Source organism: Thermothelomyces thermophilus, chromosome 1 (assembly GCF_000226095.1).
Source record: "Thermothelomyces thermophilus ATCC 42464 chromosome 1, complete sequence".
NCBI lineage: Eukaryota > Fungi > Ascomycota > Sordariomycetes > Sordariales > Chaetomiaceae > Thermothelomyces > Thermothelomyces thermophilus.
Window position 1 is genome coordinate 7,793,793 of NC_016472.1, and position 19,900 is coordinate 7,813,692.

The 19,900-nt window shown below is 54.5% G+C and overlaps 5 protein-coding genes across 5 annotated transcripts; 4 read left to right on the plus strand and 1 right to left on the minus strand.

The window, feature by feature from the left end:
• Positions 1–475: 475 nt before the first annotated feature.
• MYCTH_2050348 (uncharacterized protein) lies at positions 476–1,264 on the plus strand (the record flags this gene model as incomplete). Its single annotated transcript, XM_003660187.1, has 3 exons — positions 476–707; positions 876–947; positions 1,143–1,264. 3 exons carry the CDS (start codon positions 476–478, stop codon positions 1,262–1,264), a joined length of 426 nt encoding a protein of 141 aa, XP_003660235.1.
• A 1,404-nt stretch (positions 1,265–2,668) lies between these two features.
• On the minus strand, positions 2,669–5,598 carry MYCTH_2298287 (uncharacterized protein). The gene is made up of 8 exons (XM_003660188.1): positions 5,566–5,598; positions 5,348–5,480; positions 5,183–5,286; positions 4,764–4,894; positions 4,621–4,712; positions 4,239–4,572; positions 4,033–4,185; positions 2,669–3,967 (listed from the first exon to the last, which is right to left on the minus strand). Exons 2-8 carry the CDS (start codon positions 5,390–5,392, stop codon positions 2,916–2,918), a joined length of 1,911 nt encoding a protein of 636 aa, XP_003660236.1. The 5' UTR covers positions 5,393–5,480; positions 5,566–5,598; the 3' UTR covers positions 2,669–2,915.
• Positions 5,599–6,077: 479 nt separating this feature from the next.
• On the plus strand, positions 6,078–8,266 carry MYCTH_2298288 (uncharacterized protein). Its single transcript, XM_003660189.1, has 2 exons — positions 6,078–6,632; positions 6,701–8,266. Exons 1-2 carry the CDS (start codon positions 6,495–6,497, stop codon positions 8,105–8,107), a joined length of 1,545 nt encoding a protein of 514 aa, XP_003660237.1. The 5' UTR covers positions 6,078–6,494; the 3' UTR covers positions 8,108–8,266.
• A 600-nt stretch (positions 8,267–8,866) lies between these two features.
• On the plus strand, positions 8,867–10,878 carry MYCTH_2298290 (uncharacterized protein). Its single transcript, XM_003660190.1, has 5 exons — positions 8,867–9,049; positions 9,135–9,202; positions 9,270–9,302; positions 9,449–9,823; positions 9,893–10,878. Exons 1-5 carry the CDS (start codon positions 8,983–8,985, stop codon positions 10,802–10,804), a joined length of 1,455 nt encoding a protein of 484 aa, XP_003660238.1. The 5' UTR covers positions 8,867–8,982; the 3' UTR covers positions 10,805–10,878.
• A 6,540-nt stretch (positions 10,879–17,418) lies between these two features.
• MYCTH_89935 (uncharacterized protein) lies at positions 17,419–19,680 on the plus strand (the record flags this gene model as incomplete). Its single annotated transcript, XM_003660191.1, has 2 exons — positions 17,419–17,601; positions 18,442–19,680. 2 exons carry the CDS (start codon positions 17,419–17,421, stop codon positions 19,678–19,680), a joined length of 1,422 nt encoding a protein of 473 aa, XP_003660239.1.
• Between the last annotated feature and the right edge of the window lie 220 nt (positions 19,681–19,900).

The following is a 19,900-nucleotide window of genomic DNA, read 5'->3' on the forward strand; positions in this document are numbered from 1 at the left end:
TTCCCACGGATCTCAGTAAGCGTTGAAGTCGGTTTATTGTTGAGCACAGACCACTTGGTGTTTTCTGACCAAACACAACCCCCTGCATCAAATGGGCTCCAAGATGGAGGGGTGTGAAAGCTTGGCATAGAAGCTTTGGCCACAACATGACCCCACCAACCGCCCATGCTTGCCAAGACGAGATTTGTGGGGATTTGCCGGTCCGCCTTTGAGCGTTTTGGCACGTCACGGTCAATCAATCAACCTCCCGCGTGTCAGGGCCCCACCAACGAAACGAAGCATCCCAAAGCACCAGCACAAAGTTGGACACTACACCTTGACGTTACGCAGGGCATAGGCATTGCCTCACCTCCCGCTCGTTCATTAGCGGCACATCAATCTACAATTGCGCCTCGAGCACCAAACCCCTCCCAGCCTTATATAATAATAATAATCCGCCGGAACCAAGGAGAAAACGACCAAGAAGCGAAAAACGATGGCAGATCGGCCACACCGAGGCGGCCACGGCGGCCATAGAGGGGCACGCGGCGGCGGCGGCGGCGGACGCGGAGGAGGCCGAGGCGGCGGGGCGGCGGCGGCACAGGGGCAGGGACAGGGCCAGGGACAGCAGGGCCAGGACAAAGAGCGGCCCAAGAAGGAGAACATCCTCGACCTCAAGAAGTACATGGATAAGCGCATCACCGTCAAGTTCAACGGCGGCCGGGAAGGTTCGTTCCGCTTGCTTGCTCTTCCCCTTTCGCTCCCCACCCTTCAACCCCCCGGACCGCTCTCTTCCCACAAAGTCGCGAGGGAATGAGAAAGAGTGGCCGAGGCGAAATGAAGGCGAAATTGAGGCGCAATCTGACGTTTACTAACCTGCTTACCTCTCTTTTTAGCGACGGGCGTGTTGAAGGGGTATGATGCGCTGATGAACCTGGTGTTGGATGAGGTTGAGGAGCTGCTGCGAGGTATGTACACACGCATGGGGATTTCGTGGACCCCCCCCCCCCTTGCCCTCTCTCCTGTCCCCTCTGCCCACCCCTTTCCCGCCCTACGTCCTTCCCAAACAACCCCCCCTTCTTTCTTCGACAGAGGAACGGATCGCTGGCGTGGAAACCCGGAAACTGACCTTCGCTTTTGCTCCTCGACGACAGACGACGAAGGCAACGAGATGACCAGGCCGCTGGGGCTCGTGGTAGTGCGCGGCACGCTGCTCGTTGTGATCAGCCCCGTCGACGGGAGCGAGGTGATAGCCAATCCGTTCCTTCAAGCCGAGGACGAGTGAACGAGGGAGGTCGGGCTCCGCCGTTTTAGAAGTCAGAAAACCCGAAGGAGCTCGGATACTTGGGGTGGTCGTGTTGAGGACAAGGCAAAGGGAAGAAGGAGGAAGGAGGAAGGAGGAAGGGGCGGACTCGCGTCCCTTTCGCTTCTGACAGGGACAAGCTACGAAGCACTGGTCCCGTCCCGTGATACAAGCCTGGGAATGTTGTTCCAGGAATGATCCGCGTGAGAGTCGAAGTAATGTCTTGACTCCACCCACCTGATGCTAGCCCGGCAAAGGCAAATATACAGACGACCCCCCACCCGGTGAGGGCACGCAATTGATAAACACTTCGCGATTCAAGGGTCCTGGTGACTGTTTTCAACTTATGTGAACTGTCTCCACGTTCTCACGGCCTCTTAACATCTGCGCCATCTTTAATGTTCGACAGAGAGACAGAGAGAACACATCTTTGTATTTTTGATCTGTTTTGCGACAGCTAACCTATACCCGCTCCAAGTCACCAACTACTGGCCCGTCGCTGTATAAGTATATACGCTCATCGTTGCCCGCTTTGATACTTTCCAAGCGCCATTGCCAAATTGCCAACTCGTAAGTTCGAAACCACCTGAGTCCTCCTAGTTCCCTGGCATATATACTCAACTCGCGAGCCGCAATGGCCGTGTTCCGTGCCAATCTAAACCCCCAACCGCCTAGGGCACAGCAGTGCTGTTACTCATCGTCATAGATCATCCTTAAGGCTCTTGCGGGTAAGCCTCGCTTGCGGACCAGGTCCCGAATAGGTTGCAGCCCAGAGTCGAGCCTGCTCTTCCACCCACATCGATATTCGCCTTTGCCAACCCGGTATCAGTGATATGGGCCTCTCTAGGTTATCTTGTCGTGATGAAAAGCTGGTCGTCGGAACATGGTCTGCTGAAGTTGAACCCCTCACAGTGGGCGTCGCAGGACGACATGTCGACGGGAATAGTTTTGTTAGATCTGGAAGAGCCGGGACAATGCTTGACGGACCCGTAAGCATCCTCGTGGAACTCGTCCCAACATTCGAAACTTGGCCACCTATTGCCGATTCATCGCTTTCCGGGTTCTGCCTTACCAGGGCGTTATTTGCTGGTCCGACCACCGCTGGTTCGAATTGTCCCGGTTCACAACCAGGTGCTTGACTTTGGTCCGGCTCACTTGTCGCCGACACATCGCCTGCCAGGTCAAGCGCTGTCGGCCCACGGCTCAAGGACTCGCGCATTCCTGATTCAAGCATCTCCGTTTCGTATCTCGCCATATCGTCACGCGTCGAGACGTGTCCATCGGAAACAACTTCCACCAGAGGCAACCTTGCCTCCATTTCCCCCTTCGAAACTGCCCTCACCGAAACCAAATCCGCCGGATTTAACCCACCAGGACTAGGGCCCAGCAAAGTAGAACCCACCAAGCCAGCCCCTGCCGAATAAATCCCTACAGCGCCATCCACGGAGAGGTCAAACGTTGCCGGACTGCTCATCGCCATTGCACGCCTTCTCCGAGCACGTTCCTTGATATATTGAAAGCTCTCCAGAGCGGATCCCTGCAGAGGGTATAGAGAAGCAGGCGGCAACGAAACAGAATCCTCTGCCAGAGGAGCTCTCGGCGTCGAAACCGGCGCCATCGGCGGCTGCGCCGCCTAGTTGTTCGCCCCGGGGGCGCCGGTCTTGCTGTGTTTCACGAGTTCGTTAAACGCGCGATCAAACATCTGCTTGAGCTCCCGGTAGGTGAGCACAAAGACTGTCTCGTTGTCGCGGCTCGTCAGGACCACCATCTCGTCAATGGCCGCGTCGAGCTTGTTCAGGCAGCTCAGCATATGCCCAATGGACAGGTTGGGTTTTCCGTCCGCATCGACGCGGTGGAAGACATAGTCTCGGAAGAGCTTGAGCTGGTACCTATCGCCCGTTTCTGACCAGGCTTGCGCGCCGCCGAGTTCGCCTCGTTCGACTATCGTCATGAGCTTCATCATGATGCGTGCGGCACGCCCGTTCTCCAGCTCTCTGGCAAGGTGAAACTGTTTCTCATCGTTGTCCTGGAGGGCAAGGTCAAAGAACGTCGTCATATGAGTGGCGATACCACTAATGAAGTGCTCGATGCTCTTGGGTTCGCCAGGGTTCGGCGGTGTTACCAGCCAGGCCACGGCGTCCTTAAGATTGGCCGAGTATTTGGCGCCTAGCGACTCGAGCGCTGCCGGGATGTTGTTCAGGTGGGCGGGCAGGGTATTTGTCGTCAGGGAGAGTATGAGCTTCCCGAATTTGACAAGATCCTCCTGCTGCAATTCCTGAACAGACTTTGTGTTGCTTTCAAACTGCACCACGTCCAGGATGGAGCAAGCGGAGAGCCGAATGCGGTTGTTGTCTGAGATGATTATCTTGCTTGGCTCGAGACACCGTGCTGCGAGCTTGCTGGAGTGGATGGTCTTGAGTGCGTTAGTGATTTGGCAGATGTAGCCCCAAATGACGTTCTCCGGCACGGAACTTGGTGCTCGATAACGGTTGCCGTGAACAGGCTGGAGGTGGCTCTCCTGCAGCGTTTTCGACAGAGGATGGTAATCGAAGGCGAAGATGAGGGAGCTATCGCCAAATTCTCTGGTGGTAAACACTTCGTGGACTGTGACAATGTTGGCACTCCTGATCTTCTTCCACTCCTTCATGACCGTCAGAATAGCTTTCTCGTTGGTTAATCGGTAACCTGACGTGACTTGTTAATGACTACTTTCCCAGACTGGTTGACTTTACGGGCTCCCGTATCCATACCTTCGAGCCTCCTGAGAGCATAGTATCTCCCAGTTCGGCTATTTTGAGCCTTGTATACCCAGCTAGGGTAGCCAAAGGACGAGGTGTTTTTCCTGTTGTGGGTGTCCAGTGGAAACAAGGAATGCCAGCGTTCGAGTTGGGGAAGCCCGGAATCTAGCAGCGTAAGCACTCCGTCGTCCATCCAACAAAGGTCGTGACGGACTTACTTGGCATCACCTGTTGCGTGGCGAACATCTTCTTCTGGAGCTCCTCCCGCATCTTGGCCGGCATGAAAAAGTCGTAGGTAGCCCGCTGCCAAGGCTGTAGATCCTGCCGATAGGTATCGTACGGTTGGTAGAGGTGATAGTTGGGCGGCTGAAGCGGACCAGCTGGATAAGTTCCGTGCTGTGGGTAGAACTGCGCCCCAGGGGTCGCGAGAGCGCTGTGATCCGAGGCGTAGAGATTATACTGTCCGGCAGCGGGTAATGCCGCACCGATCGAGCCCAGGGTGGTGAAGGGATCATTAAAGATCCCGTTTTCCTGCGGCACGCCATTTGTAGCCTGCATATGGGTCAGCATCGTTGCTGTCGCATTTGGACCAGAACATACGGTGTTGGCAATGTCATAGTTTTGCGGAGTGAACTCTCTAATCGCGGCCGGGTTAAACACCGAAGCCTCGGCGGTCTGCTGAAGGTTCGGTGCTGAAACCGTGTCAGATGCAGCGCAGACAACCCGGGGGGTACACGACTCACTGCCCACCCCACGGGGAGTAAACGGCGCGGCGTTCGCAGCCTGCGAAGACAGGGTAGACTTCTTAGCGGCTCCTTGCGCCTGGCTTGATGGCGTGAACGATGGAGAGTCGACGTTGAATGCCTTCTTGGGACTGCACGGAAGTTAGATACGTGAACCGATGAAATGGGTGGTTCGAAACAAGCCGACGCGATGGTGCCAAGATTATCGAGTCAAGTCCGCGAGCAGAACAAAACGTGGTACCCATCAAGGCGCTACCCTGGGACCTCCAAGCGTGGCAAAACGGACCCCATCGCGAGCCTCCCTTACTCGGTCTTCAACCGATGGTGCTTCTTCGGAACTACGCGGTGCAGATCGCCCAGCAGGATGGGCTCGGCAACATGAGGCCATCGCATCGGACGAGTCCTGGCATCCAACTTACAATTCTGATTGGGAAGAGTTCTTGTTTTGGTCGTGGTTGAAGGTGCAACCTTGATCCTCATAGCGGCAGTTTCCGTAAATGAGAATGTTGCGACAGAGCGTGTCCTTGTTCTCTATGTGCCGGCCGTCAGCGGCGGTCTGACCAACGAAGCCGGGGATAACCGACCTCGACCCTTAGATCTGGGAGAGCCAACCTGGCGCCGCAGGTCATTCGGAGGGAATCGTGTCGCGGCCATGGCGGGTTCCCGTCAGGTCAGTTCAAGGACAGAGAGATAGCACCGTGACCGATTCTACGATATCTGGCGCAAAGCATCGTCAGCGCCGAAGAGCAGGCAAGAGACGTAGCCCGGTAACACGGAAACAAGGAGTCTGTGCGGTGCTCACTTGATGATGGTGGAATTCTCCCATGTTTTGACCGAACGGGCGAAGAGGCACCCATAGAAGATGGCATCCGAGCAAAACACGGGGAAGGAGGGCAGGCGACGGCAATTGCGTCGGGGGAGCGACCCAACGGCGTCGGCAAAACGAAGGGTTGTGGTCAGGGCGACGCCAAAGAGGCGGCGGCAATGCCAGTGGGAATTATCGAAGTCGGTTTTGGAGCACGATCGCCGCCGAGCCAAGCTTGTTGGGGGTCCAAGATCCCAAGAGTCGAATTGTGGTGCAAGTGCAGCAAAGCGTCAAAGGGGAAGAAGAGGCGCGGGCGGCCCACGCTAATTGGTGGGGCCATGCCCCTCCCCGATCGTTGGATGTGCTTGCCCTCGGCCAGTTGACGCACGGGCCAGACATTGCGTTCCATGTCCTGCGCGCTGCCGGGCGCTAGGCTCCGGAATAGCGACCGAAGCTTTGGAGCATAAAATCCACTGCCTTGCGTCCATGCATGCTGACCTCATCCGCCGTGTACGTGTACGTAAAGGCCACACAACAGGTCGAGAACTAAGTACGATCGGCCACCTGCAACTACCAAGGACCTTGGGACGATTTCTGGCCACCCAAGGCCAGAAAAAAAATTGTGCCCCAACAATCTGCCGAGCTTGCGTCGCCTGATTACTAAACCACGGACTTGCAAGTACAACAACTTGTCACGGGCCGCGCAGGCAAAGTTGCAATTGCTTCGGCCTTTCGGATTATCGCCGTGGAACTCGTGTATTGTCAGCACCGAGGGCTTGATTGACCGGTCTCGACCATCGACTTCTGACACGCCTGATTGGAACTGCTTTTTGGAGAAACTCCGGATATTGCATACGGCACAAGTTGATGCGGATCTCTTCTGATCGATCCGTCAAGATAGGACGGGCGTGGCGGTTCGGATCATTATGGCGAGCAATGGAGACTTCGACTTGAGCAGTCTCTCAGCGAGCCAGCAAGAGGCTCTTCAACAGTTCACGGATGTAACGAGCCAGGAGATCAAGGATGCCGTCCCCCTCCTCGAAAGGTCGCAATGGAACGTGCAGGTTAGCTCATAACCTCGAGGTGTGTGGTGCATGCCCATGTAGCCTAGGCTGACTTAAACTTCATACAGATTGCGATTGCCAAGTTCTTCGATGGCGAAGGCCCCGACCTGCTTGCCGAAGCCCAGGCTGCACTCAACAGCGTCCCGCGGGTGACAGCGAGACACGAAAACCTTCACGAGAGCTTGTTAGATGCCGACACTCTCCCTCACCGATCGGCAAGGCGGCCTCGAACAGAACCTGCGCCACGGGTGGTGCCTCGGCCCTCGGTACAGTACCATACACCGTTCTTGGTGGCCGTACTCTTCGCGCCTTTCCGGTTCGGGTACAAGCTCTTCGCCGGCGTCTTCAGGTCGCTCATTTACTTTCTGTCCTTCCTCCCACAATCGCTCCGGCCGCGGTTCGTTGCGTCGACGATCTCGAAGGGACTGAGGCAGACAGGAGGGCGGAGGTTGACCTTGCCCAAGGAAACGGCCCAGAGGTTTCGGCGTGATTTTGAGGAGGAGTATGGGGCGCACGGCCTTCCCTTCTACGAAGGCGGTCACGCCCAAGCGTTGGACGCGTCCAAGAGGGACCTCAAGTTCTTGCTGACCGTTATCCTGTCCCCCGAGCACGACGATACCGAGTCCTTCGTCCGGAATACGCTTTTGTCGCCGGAGGTGGTGAACTTTATCAAGGATCCTGCCAACAACATCATTTTGTGGGGAGGGAACGTGTTGGACTCGGAGGCATATCAGGTCGCGAGAGAGTATAATTGTGTCAAGTTCCCCTTCTCATGCCTCGTCTGCCTCACGCCTAAGGAGGGCAGTACACGCATGGGAATTGTCAAACGCCTAGTTGGACCGATGACCCCTGAATCGTACCTCGCCGGGATCCAGGGCGCCATCGCCAAGTACGGGCCTGACCTGGACGGTGTGCGGGCGGAGCGAGCCGCGCAGGAGATGGCACGCAACCTGCGATCTCAGCAGGACTCTGCATACGAGAGGTCTCTGGCCGCAGACAGGGAGAGGGCGCGCCAGAAACGAGAGGCGGCGGCGGCGGCAGCGGCGGCCGAGAAGCGTGCCAGGGAAGAGGCCGAGGCGGCCGCACGGTTGCAGGAGCAGCGGCAAAGGTGGAGGGAATGGCGAGCTACTACCATCGCACCCGAGCCAGATGCCGGCTCAAAGGATGCGGTCCGGTTGGCACTCAACATGCCTGCCTCATCTGGTGCCGGAAGAGTGATCCGGCGATTTGCGGGCCAAACAACCATGGACGAGCTCTACGCCTTCGTGGAGTGCTATGACCTCCTGCAGAGCGAGTCCCGCATCAACAAGCCGGAGAAACCTGAGGGCTATGAGCACAAGTACGGGTTCAGGATTGCCTCGGTCATGCCGCGAGAAACATTTGAGCCGAGCACGGTCGTCACCGTCAGTGAGAAGATGGGCAGAGGTGGCAACCTGGTCGTCGAGGATATCATGCCTGATGAGGAGGAGGATTAACCATTGTCACGTAATAGAATTATGAGTACTCTACAGTAGCAGTTGGATGGGGCGTAGGACATGAAAACACCGTATACAAACGTCAACCGGCACTGTCTTTTGATCTTTGCAAAGCCAACCAGTTTAAAGATCGCGGGGCTTATCTTATCAACAAACACCAGATGATCATCCCGCTCGGTCATGGACCCTGACGGCCGGTTCGATCGGGGCGGCGGTCGCTTGCGCGTCCGGAGGGCGGCAGCGAGGCTGTGCAGAGCTTCAATTTTCTCTCGCATCTTCGAGGTAGGGCTTGGCGACGCGATTCCCTCTTGCGTGATGACCACCACTTGGAAAGAAATAGGAGGCCTCTGGTGGAGTCGGAGAGAAGAAGTTGAACGATTCGGAGCTTCGCCCGGCAACACGCGTCTGGGCGCTTGGCGCAGCCCCGTGACGGCTCCCAGCGGGCGACAATGCCTCCATCAGTTGACACAGTGCCAGAGAACCCAAAGGGCTGCTTTCCACAGCAGGCCCTCACTCTCTCTGCGATTCGCTCTTGTGTCCCCGGTTTTCCAGGACTTGCGTTGCAGCGGAAACGGGTCCCCAGATCAGGACCCTTGCTGCCTAGCGCCCAGACATGCGACGGGCGGGACGCGGCAGGCGTGACAAAGGCGATAATAAGTCTTGAACTCGGCGCGGGCGGATGGTTGCCGATTCACAAGCACCTTTTGAAACGAAACGCCATATTCTCGACCACGCTAGCGAATCTGTCCTGCCGATTTCCCCTTCTCTCCTTCATCATCCCCCGCTTGATCGACAATTGTGCGCCCCCTCCCCCCCGGTAACTTTCTGGTGGAAGAGGCTCTTGCGCGCTCACGGCTGTCGCATTCAACGTCGAGATGGCGGGATTCAGCATGAACAAGGTGCTGGGCACCATAAAGAAGCGACCAACGCTTGGTAGAGGTGGTAAGTAAGCCTTTACATGGATTCCTGTCTCCCAAACAGCAGCAGTAGTGCCCTTCGAAGCTGACTCGTCGTTGCTTTGCGGCAGGGAGCGTAGATGAGACATCGGTCGATCCCGCACATGATACCCCAGAAGCCATCGCCACGCGCTGTGTGGTAAGACCTGTCCTCGCTGGTAGCCGACCGGAGATTGGCACATTGGAGGCACTAACCAAACCCGCAGAAACAATTTTGCCAGTCCGTCGGAAGCGCGTCGGTACGTCGAGAACAGCTCCGCTCCCTCCCCCTCCCCCTCCCCCTTCCCCTCCCTCTTCCTCCTCCTACAACCCGTTCTTCTGTTCGTCATATCTTGAAAAACAATCAGAGCGGGAAGCTGATGCCAGGGGCCTTCGGGAGCCACAGGGCGACGATGTCATCTTCCTGCCATCAATTGTCGAGGCTGCTGTTGCCTCGCCAGCCGCCGCCGCCGAATCTGCCCGTCTAATTCGCAAATTCCTGCAGCGGGATTACTGGTCGAAACCCTCATTTCAATACAACGCCATCATGCTGCTGCGGATTCTAGCTGACAACCCCGGGCCGGGGTTCACGCGGTTTCTGGACAAGAAGTTCGTCGATGTCACAAAGGAACTGCTTAGGTCAGGGCGGGACCCCAGTGTCCGCCAGATCCTGATGGAGACGCTGGACGCGTTCGAGACGACCAAAAGCCTCGACGAGGGGTTGGCCTTGATCATCGGGATGTGGCAGAAGGAAAAGGAGAAGGCATACAAGGCTTACGGGGTGCGTCCTTTGACACCGTACTCCATGATGAGCCGCCCGAGGGGACGTGGAAGCTGACGTGCAGCACAGGGCGTGCCTGCTGCACCGTATCCGAATACTGGTGCGCCGTACCCGACCGCGGTGGCCCCGGGCTACCATCAATACCAGCAGCCCCAACCGCAAGCTCACTATCCTCGGCCCAACCACGGCAAGCGCCTGCCCGAACCAGCAGAGCTTGCAAACCGGCTAGAAGAAGCGCGGACATCAGCCAAGCTTCTGGAGCAGTTCGTGGCTTGCACGCCGCCCTCGGAAATCCTCTCCAACGACCTGGTCAAGGAGTTCGCGGACCGGTGCGGCAGCGCCTCGCGCAGCATACAAGGGTACATGAGCGCCGAGGACCCGGCGCCCGACAACGACACGATGGAGAGCCTGATCGACACCAACGAGCAGCTCCAGCAGGCCCTGAACCACCACCGCCGCGCCGTGCTGCAGGCAAAGAAGCAGCTCGGGAACGGCGGGTCCAGCAATACCTCGAGCCCGGCGCCGCAAGAACCACACTCCACGGCCCCGCCGCCCGTCCCCTCCCGCAGCGCCGTAGCCGGCGAAGGCATCGGTCGAAGCGGAAGCGGCATCAGCAGCAACAGCATCAGCAGCGGTAACGGCAAAGGTAAAGCCGTGTCCGACCCGTTCAATCACAGCTCGGCCGTCGCCGGCCTGTCGCGATCCGCGAGCAGGACGCCCCGCCGCGACCACGACGACCACGACGACGGGCAAGATCCTTTCCGGGACCCTCCATCCGAGGACCAGCATTACGCGGATGCCTCGTCGTCCTCGAGGCGGCTCGGCGCCGGCGCCGGCGCCAGCGCCAGCGACCGCGGCCCGCCCCCGCTGTCATTTGAGTCGTCCCATCCTGGATTCGGGGGAAGCTCTGGTGGCAGCGGAGGCGGTTCCTCCTCGGCCGCGGCGGCGACTGCTGATGCGGGGCACGCCTATCGGTATTAGTAGGCTGTTTAGGAGCTGGGTGCCGGGGGTGTGCGTCTTAGGCGGAGGCGGCGGCGTCTGACGCGAGGAAATATGCATCTCACGTTGTTTTAAACCCCATCACTTGTTTCCTGTGATGGGCATCCTTTCGGGTTGGGATCCATGACTTCAGCTTGTTTTTCTTCCTCCTTCCGTTGCTCTTCTCTCTTCCGTATGGAACCCGGACGGTGTGTTTCCGTGCTCTGCTGTGTTTAAGCAACTTGAAACGATTCCATGTGTGGGGAATGAAGTTCGGATATTTTGTTTCGTCTCAACCAATGTCACCATCTAGTCTGAGCGTTCCTCAATGCTGGTTGTCTTCTGATGTTGATTGTACATCACCGTCAATTTTGTAAGCCGTCGGCTTTCCGCCGCGCGACCTGTTCTTCCGGTCTTCATCAATGAAGGTCTTCACATGCTAACTAGCCCAACCGAGATCCCACACTTCGCTGCAGCTCCATGGTAACGGCGGCATTATATAATAGTGCCTCCCTTCGTGGCGACACGTACCAAGTCACCATTTCTGGCGATTCCTGGCGTGCCAACCAGGAGGGAGGGGGAAGGAAAGGTAAGGACAGAGGATGGATTTGTCCATGAGCCAGCAGAGGTGAGAGTCAAACCTTACGAGTCACACCGGCCGAGAATGAGTTGCCCTGGGTGTTTTGCCCCTTTTTGTGTCGAATCCTTCGCCTCGCGGCCAATTAAATCTTCGAACGACAACTTATTAGGAACCGTTGGACTCCTTTGACGGAATCCTAAACAGGACGAGATCCTGTTTCTTGAGTATTGCGCCCCATGCTGCCAGAGAAACGCGTTGGTGGAGGCTCAAACGCGTGACTCAAGCTGGCGAGAGAAAAGTGTTGGCTTGACGTTTTCCTACGAATCAATCTCCGTTGTCTTGTTCCTTGACATCTCGAAATTGCGCTCTGGCAGGCTGAGCGCCCAGGCTGAATTGTGTATTGTCTATGCAATCTTGGGCCGGACTTCGGTACGACTGGTTGAGTAGCACGTTTGCGATGTATGTAATAGGCACATGAGAAGCTGAAGCCATGACAAGTGAAGCTCCTTAACCCATGCCTCGCTTGCTGGGCGGCGGTGATGAGAAGCGGAACTGAGGCGGATAGGCCCCATGCAGAGTTCTATCCTTTTCTTTCTTAGGCTCTTCCGGGGTTATGCTTGGCCAACTTGGCCATCTGCAGATAGAACGGAAGTGGTTACACAGTCAACATCCCTCTTGTGCGGCCACGAGCAATTTGTCAGGGTAATGAGGCTTCTGGACCGTCAGTGCCGAGGTGCCTTGCGTGTCAAAGCAGCGCAATCCTCGATCAGCGACCTGGAAGATCAAGCAGCACAGACACTCCTACCTCCTAAGTAAAATTAGGCATCGAGATATGTAAAATGCTATGTCGCCTTCTATCCGATGAGATCTTGCTGGCCTTGCTGTCCCAAGTCCTGTCTGCTGGAACTGACAGCAAGGGCCTGAAGACTACAGCACTCTAGACCCTAAAGGCTAGTGCGGTTGAGGCTGTCCCAGCTACCGAAAGAGTGGAATCAAAGGATCCTCTCTTCAAACACCCAAACTCAATTTCCGAGATAGGGGACATCGAATGTGATATGACAGTCGACATCGATTCAACAGTTGTAAACGTTCGACGCTAGCGATGTCCCCCCGACGAGAAGATCTTAGTGACTCACCTCGAACAATAGGTTCCCAGTATCTATCCCCTAGTGTAAACCCATGCTCTCGACGATTGAAAACCATTGGAGGCGTAGTTGTTTTTCCACGACTCCACTCGACGCTTTGTCGCCCTCGTGACGCCGGGCCCCTTGTTAATACCCATGCTTGAGTCTCCACAAAGGTGAGCGAAATAGGTCTGTAGCTTGACAGGGACGAGAGAAGGATGTTTGATTATTTCCGGAGCACGAATTCGGGAGCCAGAAAGTTGCGTTCGAGGTACGTGTGTGTTGATGACTGTATTCTGTCTCCGCGGTGTGTCTATGTCCGTTAGGTCGATGGAGTGTGCCGGACATGTTTGGAGTCCAAGTTCGAGGCGGTGGTTAGTTTGAATAATAATGTAAGCTGTTGAACCAACCAGAATAGGTTGGCTATGTCCCTGTCAGCGATCCTGAGGCTGGCCTGGACTATTAATAGTTGTAATGGAGAGCTGAAGCGGCGGTATGTACAATACATACCCGATCGTCTGCTTACCAAAAGAGGAACAGAACAGAAGGACAGGGGAGAGGATACATGGTCAGACAATACTTGCCTTCTCGGGCTGCTGAAGGAGCTCGATCAGACATGTGACGGTTATCTTTCGACCCCATCCCTCGTTTCGTTGTTCCTGTGAACGGAGCACTCCCATAGAGTTGCCGAGACCCGACAACCGTCCATTCCCAACTCCTCGATACGGCGGAATGGGCCCGGGTTTTTGCGGCATGTAGATGTTCATATGAGGTAGCTTGATTGTGACTCCGTAAGCTGACGGCAGCTTGCCAAACCTATTGCGGTCTTGCAAACATTAGTCAAACGCCCGTGTAAGGAATATTTTCCCAAAGGGGGGAAGAAAGCGGCGGTGTCCCATATTTTCGATTTATCGACTTATGCTAGCGGCAGCTTTTCGAGTAACTATTATGCGGATAGCTTGCGGCCGACTCCGAGAGGGTCCGAGGTGTGCTGGGACGGAGGCGATGGTTCAGTACTTGACACCATCCTGTGCGGCGGTCAAACGTTCGTCATATCTTGAGAGAGCCAGTAAGAGAGGGCTGACTTCGCGGTGGCCGAGAGTGGGCGGGGGGAAGGAAGGAGGTAGCAGGTCGTTGAAGCTGCTAAAATTAAACCTGAAGTCGCGATGGGGAGCGGTTCGACATGAAGCGGAGGCCCAATAGCGCTTCTGAAAGCAAACCATTAGCTCGTAGATGACACAGGCTTGGGGCTCTGGTGGACGTTGAACAGGAATTCAAGGTGTTGGGGGCTGGCTGATGTGAAAAGAGTTTGGAGAGGCAAGTACTTCTGCTGCGGAGCGTCCCTCCTCGTTTTCAGGTTGAGTGCTTTGGACCACTGCCTCGATCCTTCCCGCTTTGAAACATGACCCGCCTAGCGTGTGCTTGTATGGATGTACATACATAACAGTTGCAACCTACAACATGCAGAAGTCGGATTCAGTCAGTAACCGGCGTGGCAACTGCCTCCTGCTGGCGTAACTTACCCAACGAAGGTTGCGTGTTCTATTGCCGAGTTGGCGTGAACGCGAGCCCTCCTGCCGATACGCGCGCAGCGGGAGCTCAGGCTGCTGGGCATTTGTTGTATCCATACCCTACTCTCGGGTCAACGATCCAGTTGTGTCACACCTCGGTGTCTCGCCTCGTACTGTTATAGTGGAAAACTTCTTTCTTGGCTGTCTTTGTCTCAGGTCGGAACCGAGACGTCCAAGGTTTTTTTTTTTTTTTTAAAAAAAAAAAGCAAACGGATGTCTGCTGAACGGGAGAGAATGTGCTTTGCGGTTGATGACTTCTCGGATCCTGACACAGACCCGATGGTTTGGGCTTTCTGTGCAAACCGTACTGCCGGCACCCAACATGGCACCATTTACAAATCTAGACGTCACCGGGGCAAACAATCCAGACTGTCGAATGCTGTTTCTGATGATGCGGTCGGCAGAATGAGCTCGCTCTCCAGCAAGGACGGAGCCCTCCGCGAATCCCTCCCCAAAGCAGAGAGCCCAGTCCCTGCTTCGGACTCGACCAAGCGACACTAACAATGATTGCGCAGTTGCAACGCGCAGCTTGAAGCCTCCGGCACACCGCCCGGCTCGCCGCACCTTCCCCCATCAGCTTGCTCGTCCCAGCTCCCGTCAGATGGGAACAGTAAGGGAATTCTTTTTTTGAATTTACACTAGCGTACGGAATACTGTATGTACGTACATACAAGTACCTAACGCACAACGTTCGCACAGGTACCGCCTCCGTTTCTGCACAGTACAAGTACGCGGCGTTCTGTAACCGCAGGAGTCAGTCCGATCCCTCCCACTCCACCCCTTTTCCGCGAGGGGGGTCGGCCCGTTACGGGACCAGCCAAGTTATAATAAGTGATGATCCAATGTCCCCAAAAATCTGCGCATCAACGCCTGGGGCTGGGAGGGCGCGTGGATCGCCAGACGGGTAGTTCTACCAACCTGGGGCAGGGTGTACAAAGCACAAAGTACGGAAGTACTCCGTACTGCAAGCATTCTTCTAGAGTAATAATCCGATGAGTGTAGGATTGGGCCAGGTTGGCGCGCCATCCTGCGAGTCATGAGGGGTACTACTTGGTCATTGTCGGAAGCTGTGGAGCTTCCAAGCGTATTAGCCACGCGTTTGCCACAGCTGTATGAGGCTGTTCAACGCATTGGCCAGTCCCTTTGTCTATAAATACCACTCGTTTTGTCTCCTTTGTAGATAGCTTCAACAAGGCACTGTCTCCTTTGTACAGCCACCTACTACAGACTGCTTTCAACGCTCCCAGAGCTCCTACTACGTTCGGCAGTTATAAGCCCGGCGCCTTGACTGCTCCTCTACCGACGTATCTTCAATATCAGTGGTAGCTTCTTCTATTACGAACCCTCTTACCCTACTTTAATACGCTTTCGACGACGTGTCTATTATATCCGAAATCCTAGTCGAGACTTTTATATACCTTATAGGGCCTAGTTCCTAGAACTCGTAGTATATTAAACTATAGTCGTAGGCTAAATTCGCCGGTATATAGGGATTTGTCGACCCTAACGGCGACTATAAGCTAGATCTGGAAGTTCTATAGCGCCTAACCTGTAAGTAAGCCAGAGATAACCTTATCCTGGCTTCCTAGGAGTAACTCTTAGAAGGATTATTACCCTCGATATCTACAGATTTGATACCTTCTAATGTAGCTATTATAGCCGAATTTACACGACTATAAGACTCCTTTTATAAAGATATTATATACGCTATAGACGTTAGCAAGTAGATAGGATAGCTATAATGCTAGCTAGCGTATACCGTAGATCCTAAACTCTATAAAGCTACAAAAGTATATAGGAAGAAGGATATAAACCTGTCACAAGCCAACCATATACCGCAACCCGGTGGGGTGTAATAGGCTAAATAAGCCACTAATCAAGAAGGGCACGAAGCGAGGCTAACACAGGATCGCTAGGGAGCACGGGCTACTATAGGCGAACAATTGCTAAAAAGGGAAAGATAGCAGAGGATAGCTAGCTACTAAAGGCGATCTAAGGACAGGATAGAAGGGGACTATAAGCGACCGATAGAAGTATATATATATATAAATAGTCACTCGTTATAGTAGACTTTAGGAGTTTACTAGTAATAGTAACCTTATTATAAGCTAACTATATACCACGACCCGGTGGGGCGTAGCAGGCTAAACGAGCTACTAATCAAGAAGGGCACGGAGCAAGGCTAACACGGGATTGCTAGGGAGTATAGGCTACTATAGGCGAACAATTGCTAAAAGGGAAAGATAGTAAAAGATAACTAGCTACTAAAGGCGATCTTAAGGCAGGCTAGAAGGGGACTATAAGCAACCAATATATATATATAAATAATCACTCGTTATAGTAGACTCTAGGAGTTCACTAGTAATAGTAACCTAACCTATAATTATAGTACTTATACCAAGTATTGCTAACTACTATAGGAGATAACTCTAATGTTATTATAAACCCTTTAGCTTTACTAAATCCCTTAGATAACCTATATACTTGTCTTACTTAATTTACCTCCGTCTAAACCCTTTTAGAAGAAGTCTAAGTTAGGTTCGTTATACGTTACTATCACTCCTTTTGTTCTATTATAGTTTAGGATAAAGGTAATTTTGACCTTAATATCGATATGACTACTAACGTTATAGCCGAACAGCTGCTTGCCTAGCTTGGTTAACTCTATTAGCGGATCTAGGAGTTGGACTAGAGAGATAAGGCTGCTTAAGCTCGGATTAAGGAACTTGAGAATGGCGAAAAGCACTTATAGAAGCTAGTTAACGAGGCCTATACCAAAATCAAGGCACTCGAAGGCGCTAAAGTAAGCCGTATCAAGATCGAACTACCTAGTAAATATAGAGGAACTAAGGAAGATCTCGTAGGATTCTTAACGAACCTCTAATCCTACTTCTAGCTTAATGTCACGATTTGGCTGCATAAGGCGACCCGGCAAGGCGCACAGAACCAATCAGGAACCACAAGACCTAAGGACCAATCAGGAAGTGATCGCAGTGATCGCACTTCGATCAAGACGAGCACTTGGGTAACGATCGCAGGATCGCAGCAGCGATCGCACGATCAAGACTCAAGGGGGAAAGGACAAGGAAATTGTATATAGTCACTCGTTCTGGCGAACTCTGGGAGTTCACCAGTGGTAACAATCACAATCACAGTACTCATACCAAGCATTGCTGATTACTGTGAGAGACAACTCTAAGTGTTGTTGTGAACCCTTTGGCTTCACCGAATCCCTCAGACGACCTGCCTGCTTGTCCCGCTTCACCCACCTCCGTCTGGACCCTTTCAGAAGCAGTCTGAGTTGGGTTCGTCACACGTTGTTACCACTCCCTTTGTTCTGTCATGGTTCAGAACGGAGGTGACTTCGACCTCGACATCGACATGGCTACCAACGTCACGGCCGAACAGCTGCTCGCTCAGCTTGGTCAACTCCAGCAGCGGATCCAGGAGTTGGACCAGAGAGACAAGGCTGCTCAAGCTCGAATCAAGGAACTCGAGAACCGCGAAAAGTACTCGCAGAAGTTGGTCAACGAAGCCTACGCCAAAATCGAAGCGCTCGAGACCGCCAAGGCGAGCCGCATCAAGATCGAACCACCTGGTAAATACGGAGGAACCAAGGAGGATCTCGCAGGATTCCTGACAAACCTCCGATCCTACTTCCGGCTCAATGACGACAAGTTTCCGGACGACAAAGCCAAAGTCCTCTACGCAGCCACGAGACTAGAGGGCAAGGCACTCAGATGGTTCGAGCCTACGTGGAACGACTATCTCACGGAGGAAGACGAAGACGATCGAGACGCGTTTACACGGGCAGTCTTCCGATCTTACGACCGTTTCGAAGAAGAGCTTCGGAAAGTTTTTGGCGACAAAGACGAGAAGATTCATGCGCAAGAAAGACTCGCCAATCTCCGACAGACCAAGTCAGCAGCCTCCTACGCCGCACAGTTCAGACAGGACATGCTCAAGTCTCAGCTTAACGACGAGGCGTTGATGCAATTGTTCTATAACGGCTTGAAGGAAAAGGTCAAGGACGAGCTGTACAAGTACGATCGGCCTGAGACTCTGGATGAATACATCGCGCAGGCCATCAGGATCGATGATCGACTCTACGCACGAGAGCAGCAGAAACGAGGTCGAATGAACGGAACCACGGTTAAGGCCAACGACAAGAAAAAGCGAGCGTACGTTAGTACCTCGTACGGGACGCACCCCGGAGCCATGGATGTGGACGCAGCGCAGAAGCAGGACCAGAAGAAGGCGACCAAAGACAAGTCCAATGTTACCTGCTACAACTGCGGAAAGAAAGGGCACTACAAGCGAGAATGCCGGAGCCCGAAGAAAGAATGGAAACCAACCCCCGGAAAGGAAATTGCGGCCATCGACGAAACCACCAAGAACGTCACCGAAGTAGCAGCCACGAGCTACGAAGACAAGGACAGTGACACGGACAGTCTCGGACACGACGGCAACGGTGAAGACGAACAAGCACCGTACTCCGAACTGGTCACTGTGGACCCAGAGACAGGTCTTGCCGAATGGGACATGGCAGGAGAGTATGCGCCGCCAATTTCGATTCTCCCAATCTTGAGGCAGTGGGGTTTCACAGTCACGCAGAGGCGGGATGGATCGTGGACAACCGACACCCAAGGAATCGAAAGACCCGGACCCAATGCTCTATTCCTCCAGGAACGAATCGAATGGTACCGCAACGAAGTTTTCCGACTCAACACGGAACTGCGCGAACGGGATGGGCGCTTGACTCGACTCGCCCAGCAGAGCGATGAGATGAAGGACGAAATGAGGGAACTCCGACGTATCGTGGAAACCATCAAAGGGGAACAGCCTGTGACATATGATGGGCCCGATAGCTACGCCGAGCACTTTGACGATCAGCAACTCAGCCACGACGTACGGAACCCCGAGTACCAGTTCATGCGCGCGAACCGCGGAAAAGATGAGCGTACGTGGGAAAGCTACTGGAAGAAACACTCCTATGTCAGCACTGGAGTACCTACGGTCCACGTACAGTGGGAAGGATTCGGGAAAGAGTTCCAATACCTTCCAGGCGACGCCACGCGACTGCACCCTCGACACGAGGCACATGCGCAAGTGCCCTGGTTCCAGTGTGTGGCACACGAATGCCGATACCACTTCCGCGACAAATTCGAAAACAACCACTGGCCGACCCGACAGGAGAACGGGGACGGAGGCTTGTGCCCTGTGGAATGGGTCTACGATGCAGGAAACAGAGCGGCCGAATTGCTTTGGAAGATCGAAGCCCGCGATCTAGAAAGCATCACGATAGTTCCAAGACGAGCCTGGCCTAGGCACTGCGGAACCGGACGAGACACATGGGACTCGTGCTGGAGCAACGATTGCCTCTATCACGCGGACGAAAAGAAATTGCGAATTCGGGAGCTTCAGATGAAGCTATGGCACGCACGACGGAAAGCAGAACGGACCCAATGGTGGGAAGCCGCAAGCACTCAATGGCTCACGGAAATGAGCACGATCGACGAAGCCGCTATCAGCCGAACAACCGAAGAGGTCAGCACTGACCTGGGAAACGGGTCAGGGCCCTTCGAGGGGCCCGGAAACCATTAACGCCCGCGCAGCGGCGAGTGGTAGCGCAGTACAGGAGGAACTGGCGCAAGAGACCACTATACCGAGACCTCCCGGCAGAAACATGGGAAATCGCCGCAATCTTTGGACGACGGCGGCAAGACAAGCGGCTGTGGATAACAGCACAGTGGAAACAGCACGAAATGCTCGCACTAGTGGACAGTGGAGCAGAGATGAATCTGATTTCGCCGACACTTGTGAA